At 44.5% G+C, this 19,283-nt stretch overlaps 1 protein-coding gene across 2 annotated transcripts; it reads left to right on the top strand.

Annotated features, from left to right (window-relative positions):
• Window positions 1-330: 330 nt before the first annotated feature.
• ZNF212 (zinc finger protein 212) lies at window positions 331-13,788 on the top strand. 2 transcript variants are annotated; one of them, XM_008582789.1, is made up of 5 exons: window positions 331-448; window positions 8,837-9,226; window positions 9,359-9,485; window positions 10,765-10,854; window positions 11,718-13,788. In XM_008582789.1, exons 1-5 carry the CDS (start codon window positions 425-427, stop codon window positions 12,575-12,577), a joined length of 1,491 nt encoding a protein of 496 aa, XP_008581011.1. In that variant the 5' UTR covers window positions 331-424; the 3' UTR covers window positions 12,578-13,788. The 2 variants fall into 2 exon arrangements, with proteins under 2 accessions (XP_008581011.1, XP_008581012.1); XM_008582790.1 differs by having other exon boundaries at window positions 11,715-13,788.
• The last annotated feature ends 5,495 nt before the right edge of the window (window positions 13,789-19,283 follow it).

Here is a 19,283-nt window from a genome sequence, read left to right as displayed (position 1 = left end):
CCCAACTAGATTGCATGTTCTTCCCTCAGAGAAAAGTTTGAGTTTTATACGTTTTTGAGTCCCTTAAAGCATTTAGCAGAATGCTGGGCACATAGAAGACCAACAAAGGTCAGTGGGTTTGCCTTAAACTAGAAAGGTGCGCTCGACTTTGAGGGACTGAACCCTCTTACAGCCCCACACGCTGGCCTGGAGTTCCAAGCTGCTGTTCACCCTCCCGCCGCACGGGGGCGCAATAGGAACCCCGCGCGGTGAGGACGAGCGGCTGAAGCCGATCTTGGGCCGCGGAGCGCCCTGCTCCCAGAATGCACCTTGTATCAACACGGCGGCGGTGGCGACTTCCCGGACGGTCTTGGGGGCTCAGCGGACTGGCACGCAGCCCGAGGGCTTTCAGGCGGGGCCCGGGCGTTGAGGGGCAACTGGAGCCATGGCGGAGTCAGCGCCTGCTCGGGTAAGCGGCGCCCTTGCACGGACTCGAGGGCGCGTGCGGGATGGCGGAGCCCCTGCCCGGGGAGGGGCTGCGCGGTCGGAGCTCAGTCGAGGGCTGGGTTTCCCGGGGCTCCCGCCGGCGCGGGTGAACTCCGACCTTCCCAGCCGCGACCCCAGTGCTCCCCTCTTTTCCTGTCCGGTCCTTCCGCCGCGGGGTTGGAGTCTCGGTGCTGCGCACCTTCGCCCAGAAACTTCTCCGAGGCTTCTTCGTGTTCTTGGAGCTGTGACGGTGCCAAAGGAGAGCTCGTTTCCAGGTTGGAGCGGTGGCGCGGGTTGGAAATCCTGGGTCACCGTCGCTACCAGTGAGCTTACCCGGTGCTCTGAGACCCCAGGATTCATTGTCCTTCTGCGTCTAGGTCGTTCTTGAGCTGACGTGTTGCTCTTTTCTTTTGCCACGCTCTCCTGCTACGGATTTCTGTACTGGGGTTGCAGCCACAGGTTGAAGTCAGGCTGGGCGTTCCTTCCTTGGGGGTACGTGTTACCCACAGTGTAGTTGCTGGGTTTTGTTTATGAAGCTGTCCGAGCTCTCTTACTTTCTGCTTCCCCCTGCTCCAGCCATTCCCATTCAGGGAATGTCACGACACGGAGCTTCGTGTGAGGAAAACTATGGGTATGGAGGCAGGAAACTGGAGTTCAGACGTCACTCAGCTCTCAGCTCCCCAGTTGAATGATTTTAGGCCACTGTGTTCACTTCTCTGGGCCTGTTTCCTTAACTGTAAATTCAGATTGTTGGATTAGTTGGTAGATGATCTCTAGGATTCCTTTATGCTCTGGCATTCTGATACTATTCCAAAGTAGAGGTTAATTTAATAATACAGAAGAGTTTACTATAGAAAGGGCAGATGGAATTGAATTAGTTTTTAACGCAGCGTTTCTTTGTCTAGAAACACTTTCAGAATCATGTGAAGTCTTTGTGGGAATGGAGAGCTAAGGACATCCTGTGCTGAAAACTTTACCACGAGCAGGGTGTACTATAATATTTGATTCTTGTAGGAAGTGCTAAGCACTGGGAAGGTAGGGATTGGAAGACTTAGAGAACGCAGCGTTTGCTTTTAAGGAAGTTAACAGTTGAATTGGGAAGACGAGACACAAATGTTCACAAAATTTACCTCATACGACTCCTTTAAGCTAAGCAGATACAGTTAAAGACTTGGCTTTTCCTCAAGACCAGATTAGTACCAGAGTGGGGCTAGAGAACCCTGCCAGAGTGCTTCTTCCTGACTGGTCAGTCCACAGTTACTTATGTGTTATCAACAGACCTTGTTAAGAGGAAGCCTTAGGGCCGGCCCGGTGGCGCACTGGATAGTGCGCCGCTTGGGAAGCGCGGCGGCGCTCCCGTCCGAGGGTTCGGATCCCACATACAGACCGGCTCCCGCTCACTGGCTGAGCGAGGCACGGGAGCAACGCCGAGGCTTGCGATCCCGTTGCCGGTCCCCGGTCCGGTACGGGGGCAACACTGAGGGTTGCGATCCGTTGCCGGACACGGAAAAAAGACAAAAAACAAAAAAAAAAAAGAAAGCATGAAAGAGGATAAAGGAACAAAAAGACGTGAGACATATAGAAAAGAAAATGTAAAATGGCAGTTGTGAATATAACTATATCAATAACATTAAATGTGAATGGATTAAATAATGCAGTCAAAGGCAGAGCTTATCAGATTGGATTTTTTTGGAGAAAGATCAACTATATGCTATCTACAATTTATTTATTTATTTATTTCCTTTTTGTCTTTTTTCATGACCGGCAACGGATCGCAACCCTCAGTGTCGCGCCCACACTGGACCGGGACCGGCAACGGGATCGCAACCCTCGGTGTTGCGCCCACACCTCGCTCAGCCAGTGAGCGGCCGGTCTGTATGTGGGATCCGAACCCTCAAAAAAAAAAAAAAAAAAAAAAAAAAAAAAAAAAAAAAGGAAGCCTTAAAGATCCACCCAAATCCCAAACTATGCTTTCAGTAACTTTATGGATTTATCATTGTAGAACTTACTTAAATTGTTCTTGAGTATATTTTTATTCTCAGACATTATCGCTTCAGATGAGGATTCTCCACCTCTTATTTGACAGTATGGCCAAGTAGGTGCCCTGATGAAAATAACTAAAAATGCTGGGGGAAAAAAACCGTATAAATATATATGAAATGTATGTCAATAAAGAATACTCAGAGCCCAAAAACTAAGTGAAAGAAGGAACTCTTAAGAGGTAAGCAGAGTTCTGAAGCCAACTTTGAGGGCATTTTTTGAACATTCATCTTTGGTGTTTATGATCTCAAGGGATCTAGAAAATAGAAGCCAAAACTCAGAGCCTAAGATGGAGCGTATAAGAATCCCTGTATTCCACACTCATAAAGCTGAGACTTCAAAGGGCAACATTCTGTGTAAGGGTGAACTGAAAGTAAGCTCTTACAGGCGATTGCAAAGAAAATTGTATCAAACCTTGGCACTGAGATATGGGAGTGAGGTGCCCCTTGTGATTTCATAATGGGCATCATGTGGATTTGTTGCCTAAATTCGTATTACCTGGATGGTTCAAGAAACCTCCAGCCAAGAGTTTAGTTTAAAGTAGAGCTTTCAGCTGTTTATCAGAAATAAACAGAAATCTTTTCATGGAAAAATTTGTATTATCTTTTAATTCTATTTTTCAATTAATTTTTTGAAGTACCCTTGTACATTTTAAGATAAAAGAAAGGATGGAAAATGTGAGTAAAGGCCAAGAGACTAAAAAATGACCAGATTTTAGTCATGAAAAAGAGTAAAATTGAGCTTTTAAGAACAAAAAATATAATTAAAATGTAAAAGTTGGTGGAAAGCTTTACTTAGCATGTTAGACATGCTGAAGAGATAGTCAACTGGATGGTGGAGCTAAAGAAATTATCCAGAAGCAGCCCAGAGTAAAAAAAAAAAAAAAAAAAAAATATGGCAAACACGAGAAGAGGTACGGAAGATGGATTGAGAAAGTTAACATTTATCTAATTGGAATTCCAGAGGAAAACACACACACACAATCTATATTGCAGGTCATATTTGATGAGTATCTAATGGCTGCTGATATTGTAAGACTGATACAAATATCAATACATAAAAACTCTGTAGATCCCAGTCAGGATAAGCAAAAAGAAATTTCTACCTGGACACATAATTGTGAAAGTACAGAATATGAGGCGGAGAGAACTCTTCAAAGCAACCAGAGGAAAAAAGTTACCTTCAAATGAACTACAGTAAGGCTAATGGGGGCTGACTTCTCAACAGCAACAATGGAAGCCAGGCAACAGTAGAATGATATTGTCAAAAGGCTGAAAGAAAATAATTGTGATTCTGGAGTTTTATTTATTTTCTTGGGTTGCTGGTTGGTACCAAGATCCAAACCTTTGACTTTGGTGTTATAACACTGTGCTAACCTACTGAGCTAACCAGCCAGCCCCTCCCGGAGTTTTCTACTCAGCAACAATATCTTTCAAAAACAAGAATAAAATAAAGACATTTTATTTTTTTATTTTTTATTTTAGTGGAGGTGATGGTGAGGAAGGTGATGTCAATGGTCGTGATAGCAATAAAAATGGTGATGGGGCTAGAGATGGTAGTGGCAGTGGTGGTGGTAATAATGATGGTAATTATGATAGCCAAGAATGTAGTAGGTCTGCTCACTAGGTCTATTATCTTCTATCTCATTTTTTTTCCTTTTTTTGTCTTTTTTCGTGACCAGTAACGGGATCGCAACCCTCGGTGTCGCGCCCGTACCGCGATCGGCAACGGGATCGCAACCCTCGGTGTTGCGCCCGCACCGCGCTCAACCAGCGAGCGGACCAGTCTCTATATGGGATCCGAACCCTTGGCGGGAGCGCTGCACTCTACCAAGTGCGCCACCGGGCCGGCCCAATGAAGACATTTTAAATGTCAAATGAAAACTGTTTGCTGCTAATACACTCTCATTAAAGGAAATTCTAAAGGGTATTCTTCAGGTAAAAGGAAAATGTCCCAAATGGAAAGTCTGAAAATATAAGAAAGTGTGATGATCCATGAAAAAGGATAAATCTGAACAAATATTGACTGAGTAAAACATTAATAATTTCTTGTGGGGTCAAAACCAAAAAGAATTAAAGTACATGGCAGCATTGATGTAAAAGTTAAGAAGATATGATCAGAATTCAAGTGTTTAAAGGTCCTTAATAAAAGTGTGCTTCCCATGATTTCTGGGATAATTGCTGAAAGACTGGAAATTGGCTGTGTAACTTCTAAGTGAGAAGGGGGAATAATAGAATAAGAAAAAAATCATCTAAGGAAAAGCAGTAGGCTGGCCGGTTAGCTCAGCTGGTTAGCATGTGGTGTTACAACACCAAGGTCGAGGGTTTGGATCCCCAAATCATCCAGCTGCCAAAAAAATAAAACAAGGCAAGAAAGAGATGAAAAGAAAGATGGGATAAACAGCACAAAGTAAAAATAAATCAAAATCAGCAATTACAATAAATATTAATGAGCTAAATGTTCTAATTAAAAGGCAAAGATTGTTAGGATGGGTTAAAATTCAACTATATGGTGTATAAGAGATACAACTAAAATATAAGACTAGAAATGCTTGAATATAAAAGGATATGAAAAAATATACCAGGCAAATACCAATGAAAAGAAAGTTGGTTTAAGTATATTAGTATTGCTAGAGATAGACTACTACTGTTACTTTTATAATGGTAAAAAATTCAATTTGCCAATTTGATATGACCTTTCTAAACTTATACACATCTAATTACATAGTGTAAAAATATATAAAACAATAATTGACAGAGCTACAAGGAAAATTCACTATAATAGAATTCATTATAATAGAAGATTTTAACACAATCTTAATATTTTATGAAGCAGAATTCTTAGAATTATCTGAGATTATGGAATTGTTCTGCTCTGCACTGTTCAGTACAGTAGCTGCTAGTCACAGATAACTGTTGAGCTCTTGAAATGTACCTAGTATGATTAAGTGTATTAGTCTGTTTTCTGTCACTTGGAACACCTGAAACTGGCTAATTTATGAGAAATGCAATTTATTTCGTACAGTTTTGGAGGCTGGGTAGTCCAAGGTCGAGAAAGCACATCTGGTGAGGGCCTTTGTGATGGGAACTGTTGCTTTGCGTTGCTTCGCTCCCTCTCTGTCGAGGGTTCCAGGAGATTAACCACTTCGGGGCCTCTCACTGCTCAGTAGAGATGGGATTTGAGTAATCCTTTCATCTCCGTCTCCCAGGGGAAGTGGGGTGACAAATCCGTGGGGGCGAAGCAATGCAAAGCAACAGGACTGATGGAGTTTGGATGTTTTATCCCCTCCAAAACTCATGTGGAAATTTGTTCCCTAATGTGGCAGTGTTGGAAACTGATTGAGTCATGGGGTGGATCCCTCATGAATGGATTAATGCTCTCCCTAGGGGAGTGAGGATTAATGAGTGAGTTCTCGCTCCATTAGTTCCCATGAGAGCTCGTTGCTTAAAAAGACTCTGGCACCTTCTCTCTCTCTCTTGCTTCCTCTCGCCATGTGATCTGCTTGTAACGGCTGGCTGCCTGCCACTTTCCACCATGAGTAGAAGCAGCCTGAGGCCTGTGCCAGATGCAGCTGTCCCAGAATCGTAAGCCAAATAAACCTCTTTTCCTTGTAAATTACCCAGTCTCAGGTATTTCTGTTATAGCAACACAAATGGACTAAAACAGGAACTTTCTGCAGAGTGCTGTAGCAACGCAGGGAATCACATAGCAAGGGCTGAGCAAGGGCGCTTTCCTGTGCGTTCTTCCTCCTCTTATAAAGCCATCAGTTCACTGTCATGAAAACCTATTTATCCATTAACCCATTAATCTTTGAATGGATTAGTCCATTCACGAGGGCCAAGCCATCATGATCCAGTCTCCTCCCAAAGGCCGTACCTCTCAACACTGCCATATTGTGGATCAAGCCACATGAGCTTTGGAGGGACACACATTCAGACCATAGCACTGAGGAACTGAACTTTAAATTTTATTTAATTTGAATCAATATAAATATAAACAGCTACCTGTGACTAGTGGCTATTTTATTGGACAGCACAGGTATAGAAGATATTAATTTTTTATGCATATACTATATCAATATATGATATCAGCATATAGAGATATAATGAAGACAAAAGAGGGAAGGCAAAAAAAAAACTATTAGATATGAAAGTATGTTCAAGTCTGTCAGTTGATATTGTCTGTAGACTGGGACCTTGGGTGGGCTGTTGAACAGAACATCTCCATGTACCCCCTCCAAGAGGCCTGGAATTCCACAAGTGATTCTAGCACTTGCTTGCCTATGATTTGCCCCACTTGGCACAGAGTGGAGTAGAGATAAACTGTCCCTGCCAAACCCTCCCTTAATTGCAGATTCACGAGCAAAATAGATGTTGTTGTCTTAATCTACTAGTTTTGGGATTGTTATACAGCAGTAGATAGTTGGAACAGGTACCTAGGGAATATGTTAAAATATTGAAAGATATTTAAAATACCTTAAAAATTGAGTACATATTATGTGTATGGATTGAAACATTTTATCCTAAAGATGTCACTTCTCAAATTTAGCTGTGGATTTGATGTAGTTTCAAACAAAATCTCTAAAGATATATTTGTGAACTTCTTTAGGTTTGTAAAGTATCAGTGGGCCAAAAACAGTTAAAATATTTATAAAACAAGGAGACAGGACTTGCCTTAATAGATATTAATAATTATCATAAAACGATGGTCATTAAAACTGTAAAATTGATAAAGTGATAGAAAACTTGACCATAAAACAGAATAAAGATTCCAGAAACAGGCTGATATACATGAAAACTTGATTTATGACAGAGAAAAACATCAGTGAATAAATGATTGATTTTTCATTAGTGTTAGATCTGTTGATTTCCCATGTGGAAATTGAACCTTGCACTGTACACAAATATATGTTCTAGTTGAGGTAGATAGTTAAATGTGAAAAACAAAACTATAAAGTGCTTAGAATACAGTATTGTGGAATATAGGAGTTTTTTTTATACTTTATGCTAAGCTCAAACCATAAAAGAATTAACACTGATAAAATGCAACCACGTTAAAGTTAAGAATTTTTTATCAAAAGATAGTAGAGAGTAAAAAAGAAAGGTACAAATGAGAAGATATTTGCAACACATATAAAGATTAGTTTCCAGAATTTATGGAGAAATCCTATGAGACAGTAAGGAAAGTTAGATAACCCAAACAAATGTGATGAAATGATTTTATCCAATCTAATGTTTTGTTTTACTTGTATTTATCTTTCACTTTAAACTTTTCTTTAAATCTTTTTTAGGGGAGATATTTAAGCTGTTGTCCTGTATGGTCCATAATGAATTAACTGAGTTGAGTAACTGGAATAGGTCCTAGCCAGACTTAAGTGTTTAGTTCTGTGCCAGTTCGTTTCATTTTGTCCCATGTTTCCTCCAGACCATGACCGCTGGCCCCAGCAGTTCTTTCAGAGATATTTCTTCTCAGTTTGTTGGCTTTAGTGTCCTCACTGTGGGTAGAGAAGCAGCCTTGAGTAAAGCATGAGAACAGGAGGTGAACCTGTACCTGGACAATAGGGGTAAGAAGGCAACTTCGGAAAGACTTCTCAAGGGTTGCTTTTAGTAATTTTGAGCTTCAACAACAGTGATTTTCCTGCTGTCAGGGACAGACAATAAAATTGAGAATTATGTGGATAATTTTAGTAGGCTTAGACATATCATTTTGGTGAAAGTTTATTAAGGATTTAGCATGTGTATTCACTATACTAGCTCCTAGGGTGCAAAGACGAATGAGTTAGGTCTTGTAGCTCCTGCTAAGAAAATTTGTCCTTGTTAAAGGGAGCCATTGGAAAGTTTTCAGCAGGGGTGATGTGATCCTCTATGAAGTCTGGCAGGGATGTGAAGGCAAGAGTGGATATAAATGACATCAATTATTATATAGTCCAAAATATCAAATAGAAATTGGTTAAAAAAAATGACCACTGAGAGGAACATCTCATAGAATATGCTAAGTATGAAATGCAGGTAACAAAACAAGTACAATATGAGTTCAGTTTTGTTGGAAAAAAAAATAAAAGATGAAGAAAATTTATAGGAAATACACCAAAGTTCTGACAGCTTATTTTTGTGTGGTAGTATTTCACATAATTTTTTCTTTCTACTTTCCAGTATTTTCCAAAGTTACTACAATGTAGACATAATTTTCAGTATGAGAGTAAAAAAGAACATGGTTTTTTAAAAAAGAAGAACCAGGTAGCACTGAGCACTTCTGGACTTGGACACTGCATTCTTTTTTTGATGTTTGGAAATGATGTTGTCTGACTGACCCTGTATCTTTGACCCTCCAGCACAGGAGGAAACGACGCTCCACACCTTTAACTTCTCCTGCACTTCCTTCACAAGCATCAGAGAAAAGCCCCTATTTTCAGACCACAGAGATCTCACTCTGGACAGTGGTGGCTGCTATTCAGGCTGTGGAGAAGAAGATGGAGTCCCAGGCTGCCCAGATACAGAGCCTGGAGGGACGCACAGGGACAGCTGAGAAGAAGCTGGCAGACTATGAGAAGATGGCCATGGAGTTCGGGAACCAGCTGGAGGGCAAGTGGGCGGTGCTGGGGACCCTGCTGCAGGAGTACGGGCTGCTGCAGCGGCGGCTGGAGAACGTGGAGAATCTGCTGCGCAACAGAAACTTCTGGATCCTGCGGCTGCCCCCAGGCAGCAAGGAGGAGGACCCCAAGGTAGCCCCATCGAGGATTAAAAGTTAGGCAAGAAGGGGAGCCCAGCCCTTTATTATCTAAGCCTCTGAATTGCTGACTTTTCCTTTACGGCTCTGAGTAGAGGCACTCATTGTGTACCATTTGTGATTTCAGGTGTCCAGGCCACTTGAGAATGATGGCGTCTGTTTCTCCGAGCAGGAGTGGGAGAATCTGGAGGACTGGCAGAAGGAGCTCTACAGAAACGTGATGCAGAGCAACTATGAGACACTGGTCTCCCTGAGTGAGTGGCAGTTTTCTCCCTAGAATTCCCTCTCAGACATCCTGCAATTCCTGGCCAGTAGCTTGTCACTCAGCCTACACCTGTGTCTCCAGTTGGCTTTGGTCCTCTGTTTGCCGGTGTTGGGTTGAGAAATGGGTCCTCCCATTTACAGGAACTTTTGGAAAGGTCTGTGTTTTGCCTTTTGTATTTCTTCTTTGTGGTTGCTTAGTTCTTGATAATGTGTACTAAGAGATGATTTGTCGGGCTGGCCCGGTGGCACACTCCTACAGTGTGCCGCTTGGGAAGCGAGGCGGCGCTCCCACCGAGGGTTCGGATCCCACATACAGACCGGCTGCTCACTGGCTGAGCCAGGCGCGGGGGCAATGCCGAGGGTTGCGATCCCGTTGCCGGTCCTGGTCCGGTGCGGGCGCGACACTGAGGGTTGCGATCCGTTGCCGGTCACGAAAAAAGACAAAAAGGGAAAAAAAAAAAAAAGAGAGATGATTTGTCATCATGTACATTGCGGTGTAATAAGGCTACTCTTTCTCATGCTGTTTTTGGTATTTAAGACTATTTGACAAGAAATCCTGTTTCCTGGGATGAGGCAGACAGCACAAGCAAACCAAAAATTTTCTCTTGGCATTTGGCTTGAATTACAGGCAGTCATTGTGGTCTCGTGTTTATATTATGTTGATTAGAAGTCCTGCTTAATAGGGGTAAATCTTTATATGTAAAATATTACCTGTTACATAATAAATGCATTTTGTTTGATAGAGTCTGTGGAGGAATGTTGAGAAGGCCAGTGTGACTGGAGCAGAGTAGAGGGGGAGAAATTAGCAAATGGGCCAGAGAGGTGACCATTTGACCTCGGCTGGGTCACATGCCCTCCTTGTGGCTGTTTCCTTGTTTGTCACAGTGCCTACCATACCTTGTAGTGCCTTAGCAAGGGTGAAGTGAGGTGCCCTGAAAGGAAGCACTGGGAAGACTTAAGGCACGTGCCTGGGAAGAAGCGGTGGTGGCGGGAGAGCAGCTGCTGTTCTGCGCTGGTGGCCTGAGGCCTGGGTGGCCCTAGGGAAGGAGCTGCAGAGGCAGCAGCTAGCCAAAGAGGCCATTGGGATTGGCCAGAAATTTCTACTTGTCCCAAACTGCTAGGGGAAAGTGACAAGAACAGAAGCCTTTGAATCTTTTGAAGTTTTAGTATCTACTCCCTGCTACTAGTCACCTTGTTCGTCGACAGCTGATCAATGTGCGGTGAGCTTTTACTTTCTCCTGGGCTCACACTGTGCTCTCTCCAACCCAGAGGTCCTTGGCCAGTCAGAGGGAGAAGCAGAGTTGGGTACAGAGATGCTGGGTGACTTGGAAGAGGAAGGCCCTGGTGGTGCCCACCCAGGTGAGTGACTCCAGAATATTACATTATCCACCCCTTCCCCCACCTATCCCCTGCAGCTCCCTGCAGCCTATAGCTTTTCTGCTACAGAACTGCCTACCAGTAACCTCATCTGGTACTATCCGTAACCTTATCTGGTACTATCGGTGACTACTTTTGGCATTTACTTATTCTAGAATCATATATGATTATCATTAGTTCACCTGTTATATGTATGTCTTGACTCCTTCCACTGTGTGGATCCTTAAGACTAATGACCGTGTTGCTCTTCTTCATGCCCCACAGAATAGAGTATGTAATTGGCTGTAGTCAGAACCTGCTGTAGTCAGAACTCTAAACAGAGTAGGTGGGTCAGAGCTTCAGCAGGGAGGGCAATGCGGGAAAAGAATTGGTAAGCAGGTCATTTGGGAAGAAGATATAGGAAGAACTGAGTGGGATACATGAGTTTTTTTTTCGTTTTGATACATGAATTTTTAAGCTGTAGGTTTAGTTTAATTTTCTTTAATCACTGAAATTTGTTATTTTAACACTCTCTCACATTAGTATAGTTGTTACAGTGCATTTTGTCATTTTTCACCAAGTTTAAATATAAATTTGTAGACAAGCTTGGAGATTATTTATGACATTGTTCTGTAAGAGTAGTATATTCAGACTTCCAGTCAACATGTCTATACAGGAATATACGTTTAGTTTCTTACAAATCTTGGAACTTAGTCTCATTCTCCTCCAGATTGTCCTAATGCACTTGTTCCCGGGTTGCTTTGTGTTGAGCTCTTCTGAAATTCACTGATGTTTGTTTGGCTCCGAAGAAACCAAAGATGCTAGAATGTGATCTTTTTTGTTGGTCTACTTCCTCTTTGCAGCAGATGGGGTCATGATCAAGCAAGAGCTACAGTACAAGCAGGAAGGCTCTGTGGATCTTCCTGGAGAGTTCTCGGGCATTGCTGAAGAGCAGGCTTTCCTGAGCCCGGAGCAGACTGATCTCTGGAATGTTCAGAGTAGTTCTGTCCTCCTGGAAACAGGTCCTGGGGACTCTAATCTAGAAGAGCCCACTGAGAGCAGTAAAGACCCTAGTGGTGGCAGAACTCTGGGCTGCCGTTCGAAGCAGAAATCTCATAGGCAGGTACAACTGGGTCAGGAATGTGGGCAGGGCCTCAGGCTGAAAAGGGACACTTCAAGCTCCTATGAATGTTCTGAGTGTGAGATCAGCTTTTGCTACAAGCAGCAGCTGGCTGCACATCTGCGGAGCCACTCAGGGTGGGAGTCTTACACAGCCACAGAGCCAGAGGAGAGCTTTAGGCCTAGGCCACGGCTTAAACCCCAGAGCAAGAAGGCGAAGTTGTATCAGTGCGATGTGTGCCTGAGGAGCTTTAGCTGCAAGGTGAGTCTGGTGACCCACCAGCGCTGCCACCTGCAGGAGGGGCCTGGGCCTGGCCAGCGCATCCAGGAGAGGTTCTCACCCAACAGCTTGGTTGCCCTGCCCGGCCACATCCCTTGGAGGAAAAGCCGGAGCTCCCTTATCTGTGGTTACTGTGGCAAGAGCTTCAGCCACCCGTCGGACCTGGTGCGGCACCAGCGAATCCACACAGGCGAGCGGCCCTACAGCTGCACTGAGTGTGAGAAGAGCTTTGTCCAGAAGCAGCACCTCCTGCAGCACCAGAAGATCCACCAGCGGGAGCGAGGTGGGCTGGCCCTGGAGCCTGGAAGGCCCAATGGCCTGCTTTAAGGGTGCCAGCCCCTCGCCCGTCTCGGGGGCGGAGGGGGCTGGCATTGGTCCCCCCGAAGAGACACTGTGCCGAGTCAGGGACTGACTGCTTCATGAGGGGAGTTGCTTCTGATTTGCTTCCCTTGACCAAGTACCAAGCCAAGCCCAAAGGCTGTCCTGAAAACTACGTGGAAGAGGAAGAGCCAAGGGCCAGGCCTCTCCCTGCTGTCTTCACCCTGCTGCTGAGTGTGTTGTCTTTTGGGCACCTTCAGGCCTCTGCTTTTCCCATCCATACTGATATTTCTGTGCTGGGGTTGGCGTTCTGACCCCATAGGGACTGGTGGCCAGTTCCAGGTCTTGTCTAGCATTTTGTGTCTTCTCACAGGGTTGAGTTGGGCCACAGGAGTGAGCAGGTGTGTGGAAGAGTTCTGGAAAGCATAACCCTTCCTCTTCTTTTGTAGTCTCTTTATTAATAACAAGTAGAAGAAATAATTTAAATGCACTGCTTACCCTACTCTGAAGAACCTTTTTTGGAATTAGATATTAGTTGATTTTTAAAAAATACAGCCCAATACTTGTTTTTTAAATTTCAAGAGTTGTAGAAGTTGTTCCTAATGTGGGGACTGGGCCTACCCTCTAGGAGGGAATAGTTTATGGGCTCTTTTAGCCCACCTACACTTACTTAGGCCAGAGAACAGGGGACACAGTGCTGGTCTCCCTCTTGTGGGGTGCTTGGCTCTTAAATGGGGCTAATTGTTTCAAAAGGACCAAGAGGAAGAGAGTAGGTGGGGTAGATCCAAAAGGCCCTTCTGAGAAGAAAGCTTCCTGTAAAGGAGCTGGATCTGGCAGTTTAGTGTCTCACTGTACCCTTCTCTTCCTCTTCTAACCCTGTCCTCATCCTCACTGGTTCTGCAGGCTCCTGGGGAAGAAGACTACTTTGTTATTTAAAGTTGTTCATCTTGTACCATTGGTTATTTGAGTTTGTTCCTGTTACAACAGTCATTACTTGAGGTTGTTCAGATTATGTGTTCCAAATTTGTCCTGGGACTGACTATTCCAGAGATGACAGGAAAAGCACACAAATGTGTGTTTCTTGAAGTGCTGAATGTCTGCCCCACTGTTGTTTGGGGAGATCTGAGCGGGATCCTGGGTCGTATGTGAATGTCCCCTTGGGTGATTTACAGTTGCCTAGAATAAAACTTGCTACTAGCAAAACAACAACAAAAAGCTTATATCGGATGTTTTTCTCCATTTGTCCAGAACACTGTCCTGGGGCCAGGGTGGAAAAGGTGCCTGACCTGGAGCAGTGACAAAGAGGACTGATGGCACAGCCTGATTTGTGCTTTTACTTAATCCTAGGACAAACAGGAAGAGGGTGTGGATGAGACCACTCAGGAGACCTGCTTGTTGTGGTGGAGAGCTGGAAACAGTCTGGGTGTTAGCTGTGGGAAGGTTGAGGGGGGATGTGTAAAAGATGGTGGTTCACAAGGGAGTACCAGGTAGCCGTTAGCAACAATGGCTTAGAAATACACAAAGCTGGGCCGGCCCATGGCTCACTCGGGAGAGTGCGGTGCTGATAACACCAAGGCCACGGGTTCGGATCCCTATATAGGGATGGCCGGTCAGCTCAATGGGTGAGCATGGTGCTGACAACACCAAGTCAAAGGTTAAGATCCCCTTACTGGTCATCTTTTTTTAAAAAAAGAAAAATACATGAAGCCACATGGATTGATCTTAACGTACAACACTGAGTGGGAAATGTAAGGAATTTAGATCCATAACATGATACCATTTATGTAAATCAAAATAAAAAATGCACGTACACAGAACATTTTGTAAGACCACATAGAAACCAAAAGATACATATTAAAGACGTTACAGTTGCCCTTGGGAAAAGTGAGTGGGATATGGGGATAAAAGGAACAAACAGATAAAAAGAAATGGGTCACTGTGAGGTATGGAGTCACCTTGCTATAGACATGATGTGGAGTGGTCAGAGGGCAGTTGCTGTGCTAGGTGCAGAGCTTTGTTCTATGTAGGAAAACCTCTGGAGCAAACGCCTAAATTCCTTCCATGGTCTCTTCCCACCCCTGAGCTTTTGCATTATGATACCCGCTCAGTGTTATCCTTGATTATTCTTACCTCCCAACTGTTGAGGGTTTTAATGTGACCAGCCTCGTGCTTTACCTTGTGGGGGAAAAAGCAGAATACAAGATGTCCTGGTTCTCCAGCAAAATTGTTTTTCTTGAGGCAGGGAAGTAATTAGTATTAAATAACTGGACTACTGCTAACATTTATTGGGCACTTATGTGCAAGATACTGTTTTAAGTTCCTCACAGAAAAATTAAGCCGCACATAACCCTGTGTGGTATGGTTTTGCTCCATTTGACGTGAGATGTGAGGGGAGACCCGAGAAGTAAAGTAACGTGGTAGTGGTGATGTGAACCCAGACTGTCTTGCTTCAGAGTCCACACACTTGACTATGGGGTACTATAGCTTTTGCAAGTACTTCAATGTCAAGGTTAGATTCTATGTTCCTGTTACCCCCAGTGTGCTCTCTGCACCAGCAGGATTGGCTACCCCTGGGAGCTTGATAGACGTACATTCTCTTGGACTCCATCCTGGACCCACTGAATGAGAATCTGCATTTTAGCAAGATCTCCAGATGATTTTATGCACGTAGAGGCACTGATATGAAAAATTAGCTCTTCTTGCCTACTTCCCTGTCCTTCATTGAAAGCCTGCTCTGCTAGGTGCTGAGAAGAAAACGGGAAACGGACTGTCTGAAGGACAGGGATGGTCAAGTTAGAAAGATTTAAGTCAATGCACAGGGAAGAATTAAATACCAAACATTAGTGACTTTAATCTGTCCTGTCTTTTCTCTCCTTCCTGTTCTCACAGGTAAGATCCTAGTTGTCACTCACCTGAAGTAACCTAACTGCTCTACTCCTAATCATGTCCTTTTGCTACTGGAGTTACTGTCCTGAACACAACTGGACGTGGCTTTTCTGAATGCCTTGCAATGGCGTCCAGTAGCCACTGATAAACAGCAAACTTTTTAGTAGAGAACTGAAAGACTTCGATGCCCTAACACCACCCCCTGCTCCCCCAGGGTTCTTCACCTTTCACTGTCTCAGTTATGCTGCTGCCCATTGCACTTGTTTATTGAATAGACAAGCCATGCCTTTTCTCTCCCAGGAATGCCCTTCTCTCTGAGCCAAACATCATTTACGTTTTCACTGTTTGAGTTTATAAGCCCTGTCTGTGAAAGCTTCCCTCATGCATTTCTTTCATGGAACAGTTAGATATTGAGCACCTGTTATCTAGGCACTGCCTTAAATACTTGGGATCCATCCCTGAACAAAACAATGATCTTTGCCCTGGCTCAGTTTGTGCTCTATCAAAATCAGTTTTCTTCCTCTACGGCACCTCTGCACAGCCCTTTCCAAGACGAGCACAGAGTTCCACTGTGCCTTAGAGGTGGTTCACTTGCAAGTACGAGTAGCCTCCACGTGCAGTATTCAGAGGATGCGAGGGTAAGTCAGATCATGCTCTTGGACTTACAGGCTGCTGAGGGAATCTAATACAAGGTAGAGAAGAAGTATGTCTTAAGTGAGGCTAAACGGCTTTAAGAATTCAGATAACAATTATTTTAGATGTGGGACGGGGGGAAGGCTTATGAAGTGACTTTCGAACTGGTCCTTTAAGGATGGGAAGACGGACATTTTTTTTTTGTCTTTTTTTTTTTTTTTTTTTTTACTGACCGGTAACGGGATCGCAACCCTCGGTGTTGCGCCCGCACTGCGCTCAGCCAGTGAGCGGGAACCGGTCTCCACATGGGATCCGAACCCTCGGCGGGAGCGCCACCGCGCTCCCAAGCGGCGCACTCTCCAGTGCGCCACCGGGCCGGCCCAAGGGAAGACGGACATTCTAAATGGAAGTGACATGACCAAAATAGGAGACGTTACATTATGGGGCATGTACAAACAGCAATTCGTGCAATTTGGCTGGAGGGTGGGGTGTGAGAAGGAGAGTAGTAGGAGACGTGGTGAGGGTTGGGTTCAGTTAGAATTTTATTCAGTTGGTAATGGGGAGCTGAAGAATTTTGAACGAGAGTGACCTGATTCTAGCTGTGATTTGGGAATATTGATCTAATAAGAGTTATGTCATGCTGGGGGGTGGGGGAATATGTTGGAAGGTTTTTGAGTGAGACCAAGCAAGAGCCAGTGAGGACCTGACTTGGTACACCTTCAGTGGGAAGGGAGTCGAGCCATGGACAAGGCCACCAAGGAGAGTCAACAGCTTGTGATGCTTATGGAAAGCAAGGACCGCATCTCAGTGGATCCAGCCTCCACAGCTCTGAGCATGGGTGCTTTGTACAGAGGTGCTCACCAAATGTTGAATGAACAAATATAATGGGTGTTCACAGAATAGGGAGCTCAGTGTTGTCTGAGATCAGGAAAGCTTCGTGGAGGAAGGGGGACTTGGTTATACTTCTAGTCTCCCTCTACTAAGGCTTCCCCTCCTTATATCTTTATGGTTCTATGTGTGTCCTCTTCCTAATCTAAGTTACATGCTTGGATTGTAGGGTGACATGGGCCACAGGAACTCTTAACCCCATCTCTTGGCTGAGGAAGTTGTGTTGGGGACAATGGCTCTTGAGGCTCCTGACCCTACTTTGAGTGATGCTAGGTGCTATTTTGGTGGCCCGCAGCCTCTGACAACTCCACCTTCTGTAACAGAGGTCGATGACTGGCTGTTTCAGAGTGACCTGCACCCCTGGTAGTCCAGGGTCAGGACCTCCACTTTAGAAATCCAATGTTGCCTATTCAGCCAAAGATATTCAGGCCCTGGAGATCTAATCCAAAAAAGAGCAAACTCACAAGAGACAGATTAATAATTAAAGATGGAGGTAATTTTAGTTTATATCACAGCTATACCTAGCCTGACACCCAGGCTGGTCTGCTCAGGAAACTACATTGTGGTGCAAAGTGTTTGTTTTTTAACTACATTTATAAATCAGAGCCTGGCACTGGGAGGTACCTTTGGGAGCCTGATAAACAGGGCAGTGGTTCTCAAACTGTGATCACCAGGCCAGTAGAAGCAGCATCTCCTGGGAGCTAATTAGAAATGCACATTCTCAGGGCCGGCCTGTGGCTCACTTGGGAGAGTTTGGTGCTGATAACACCAAGGCCATGGGTTCAGATCCCTATATAGGGATGGCCGGTTAGCTCACTTGAGAGAACGTGGTGCTGACAACACCAGTCAAGGGTTGAGATCCCCTTACCGGTCATCTTTAAGAAAAAAAAAAGAAAAAAGAAATGCACATTCTCATCACCCCACCCCTTCCAGCCTCAAGCCTAGAAACGCTGAGGTTTGTGCCCAGCAATCTGTATTTTAACAAGCACCCCAGGTGAACATGATGTACACTAAAGTTTGAGTACCACTGACTTAGAGAAACTTTATTTTTCCTGAAAACTAAGATGAGCTGTCAAAAACTATAGCGCTCTTCCCTGATCAGTGCTTGTTAAATACTAACATTTTCGTCACCAATTCATTGTCCAGACTCTTTCTGTTTGCATTGGACATTAACTGTTATTTTATAAGGTCACAATTTACCAAGTATTTTATAATCCGTAGCATATTGGAATGACTCCTGATGAGATCCTATGGATGCTATTAATACTTTCAGCACACATTTGCAATTTGTCTTCTAGGTTGGGTTACTTCGACAAGAATTTCAAAAATGAATAATGCTAAATATTGATTTGATTTTTTGTTACCTTAAAAGTTAACACTTCCTAACCTTGCCCCAAATTCTAGGAGTGCCCATTACTTAGAGAGGGTATCAGTTTCTTTACATTCACTTTGGTTTGTATCAAATTTGGAGAAATGATCCCCCTCCCTGCCCAAAGAGAAAACAACAAAACAACCCAAACACACAAAGAAACAAAACTGCAGATTAATTTCTAGTGGGAAGAGTTTGCTGGCTTGTTGAACAAAAACTATAAGATGAATGGGAAATGCAGAAAAGACAGAAAACTTAAACTGCACACAAAATTTTTACTTTATATTCAGTTGTTAATTCTGGTTTTCCAGAGTAAGTCTCTCAGGTTACAGAGGAGGAAAACGCGTCCTCCTAGACTGAGCAGTTGTTTACTGTAGATGCCTCAGGGCCTGAACTAGCGATGGATTTATTCTTCCTATGATCCCGGCCTGGAACCCCAGTTGGTGGCCGATGGGCACATGGAGACTGGGGTGGTAGAGGGCTTCCAGGGGTTCGGCAGGGGCGCCTGGGCAGGCATGTGCTCAGGTCTGGGCCCCTGCGGAGAAAGAAGAGATCCAAGGTTCCCAAATAATTTAAGACCCAAGAGAACGGGGGTTGGGGGAGGGGAGGCTTTAAAAAGAAATTAATTTCTCCTAAGGTCGTTACGTTTGTTCTGGGAAACTAAAGCGAGAGATTTAAAACTTTTCTTTATTTTTTTCCCTGCTCCCCCGGGGCACACGATAAGCTAACAGGGTCACTTCGGTTCGTTGAGGCGCTGAGACAGCAAGTCTGCCCGCACCTGCGACCCCGGCAGGGACCGCCCGCCCCGCGGTGTGTGTTCTCCGCGGTTTCCAAGAGGCCTGCGCGTTCCCTTCCCTCGCCCCTGCCCCGGATTCCCGCGTGGGACACTGGGCTTCCCCGAGCCCCAGCGCCCTGGAGAGGGTGTAGGGACCGGCCGGG

The sequence above is a fragment of the Galeopterus variegatus genome, unplaced genomic scaffold (genome assembly GCF_000696425.1).
Source record: "Galeopterus variegatus unplaced genomic scaffold, G_variegatus-3.0.2 Scaffold2726, whole genome shotgun sequence".
NCBI classification, from domain to species: Eukaryota; Metazoa; Chordata; class Mammalia; order Dermoptera; family Cynocephalidae; genus Galeopterus; species Galeopterus variegatus.
This window is presented reverse-complemented; position numbering and strand designations above follow the sequence as displayed.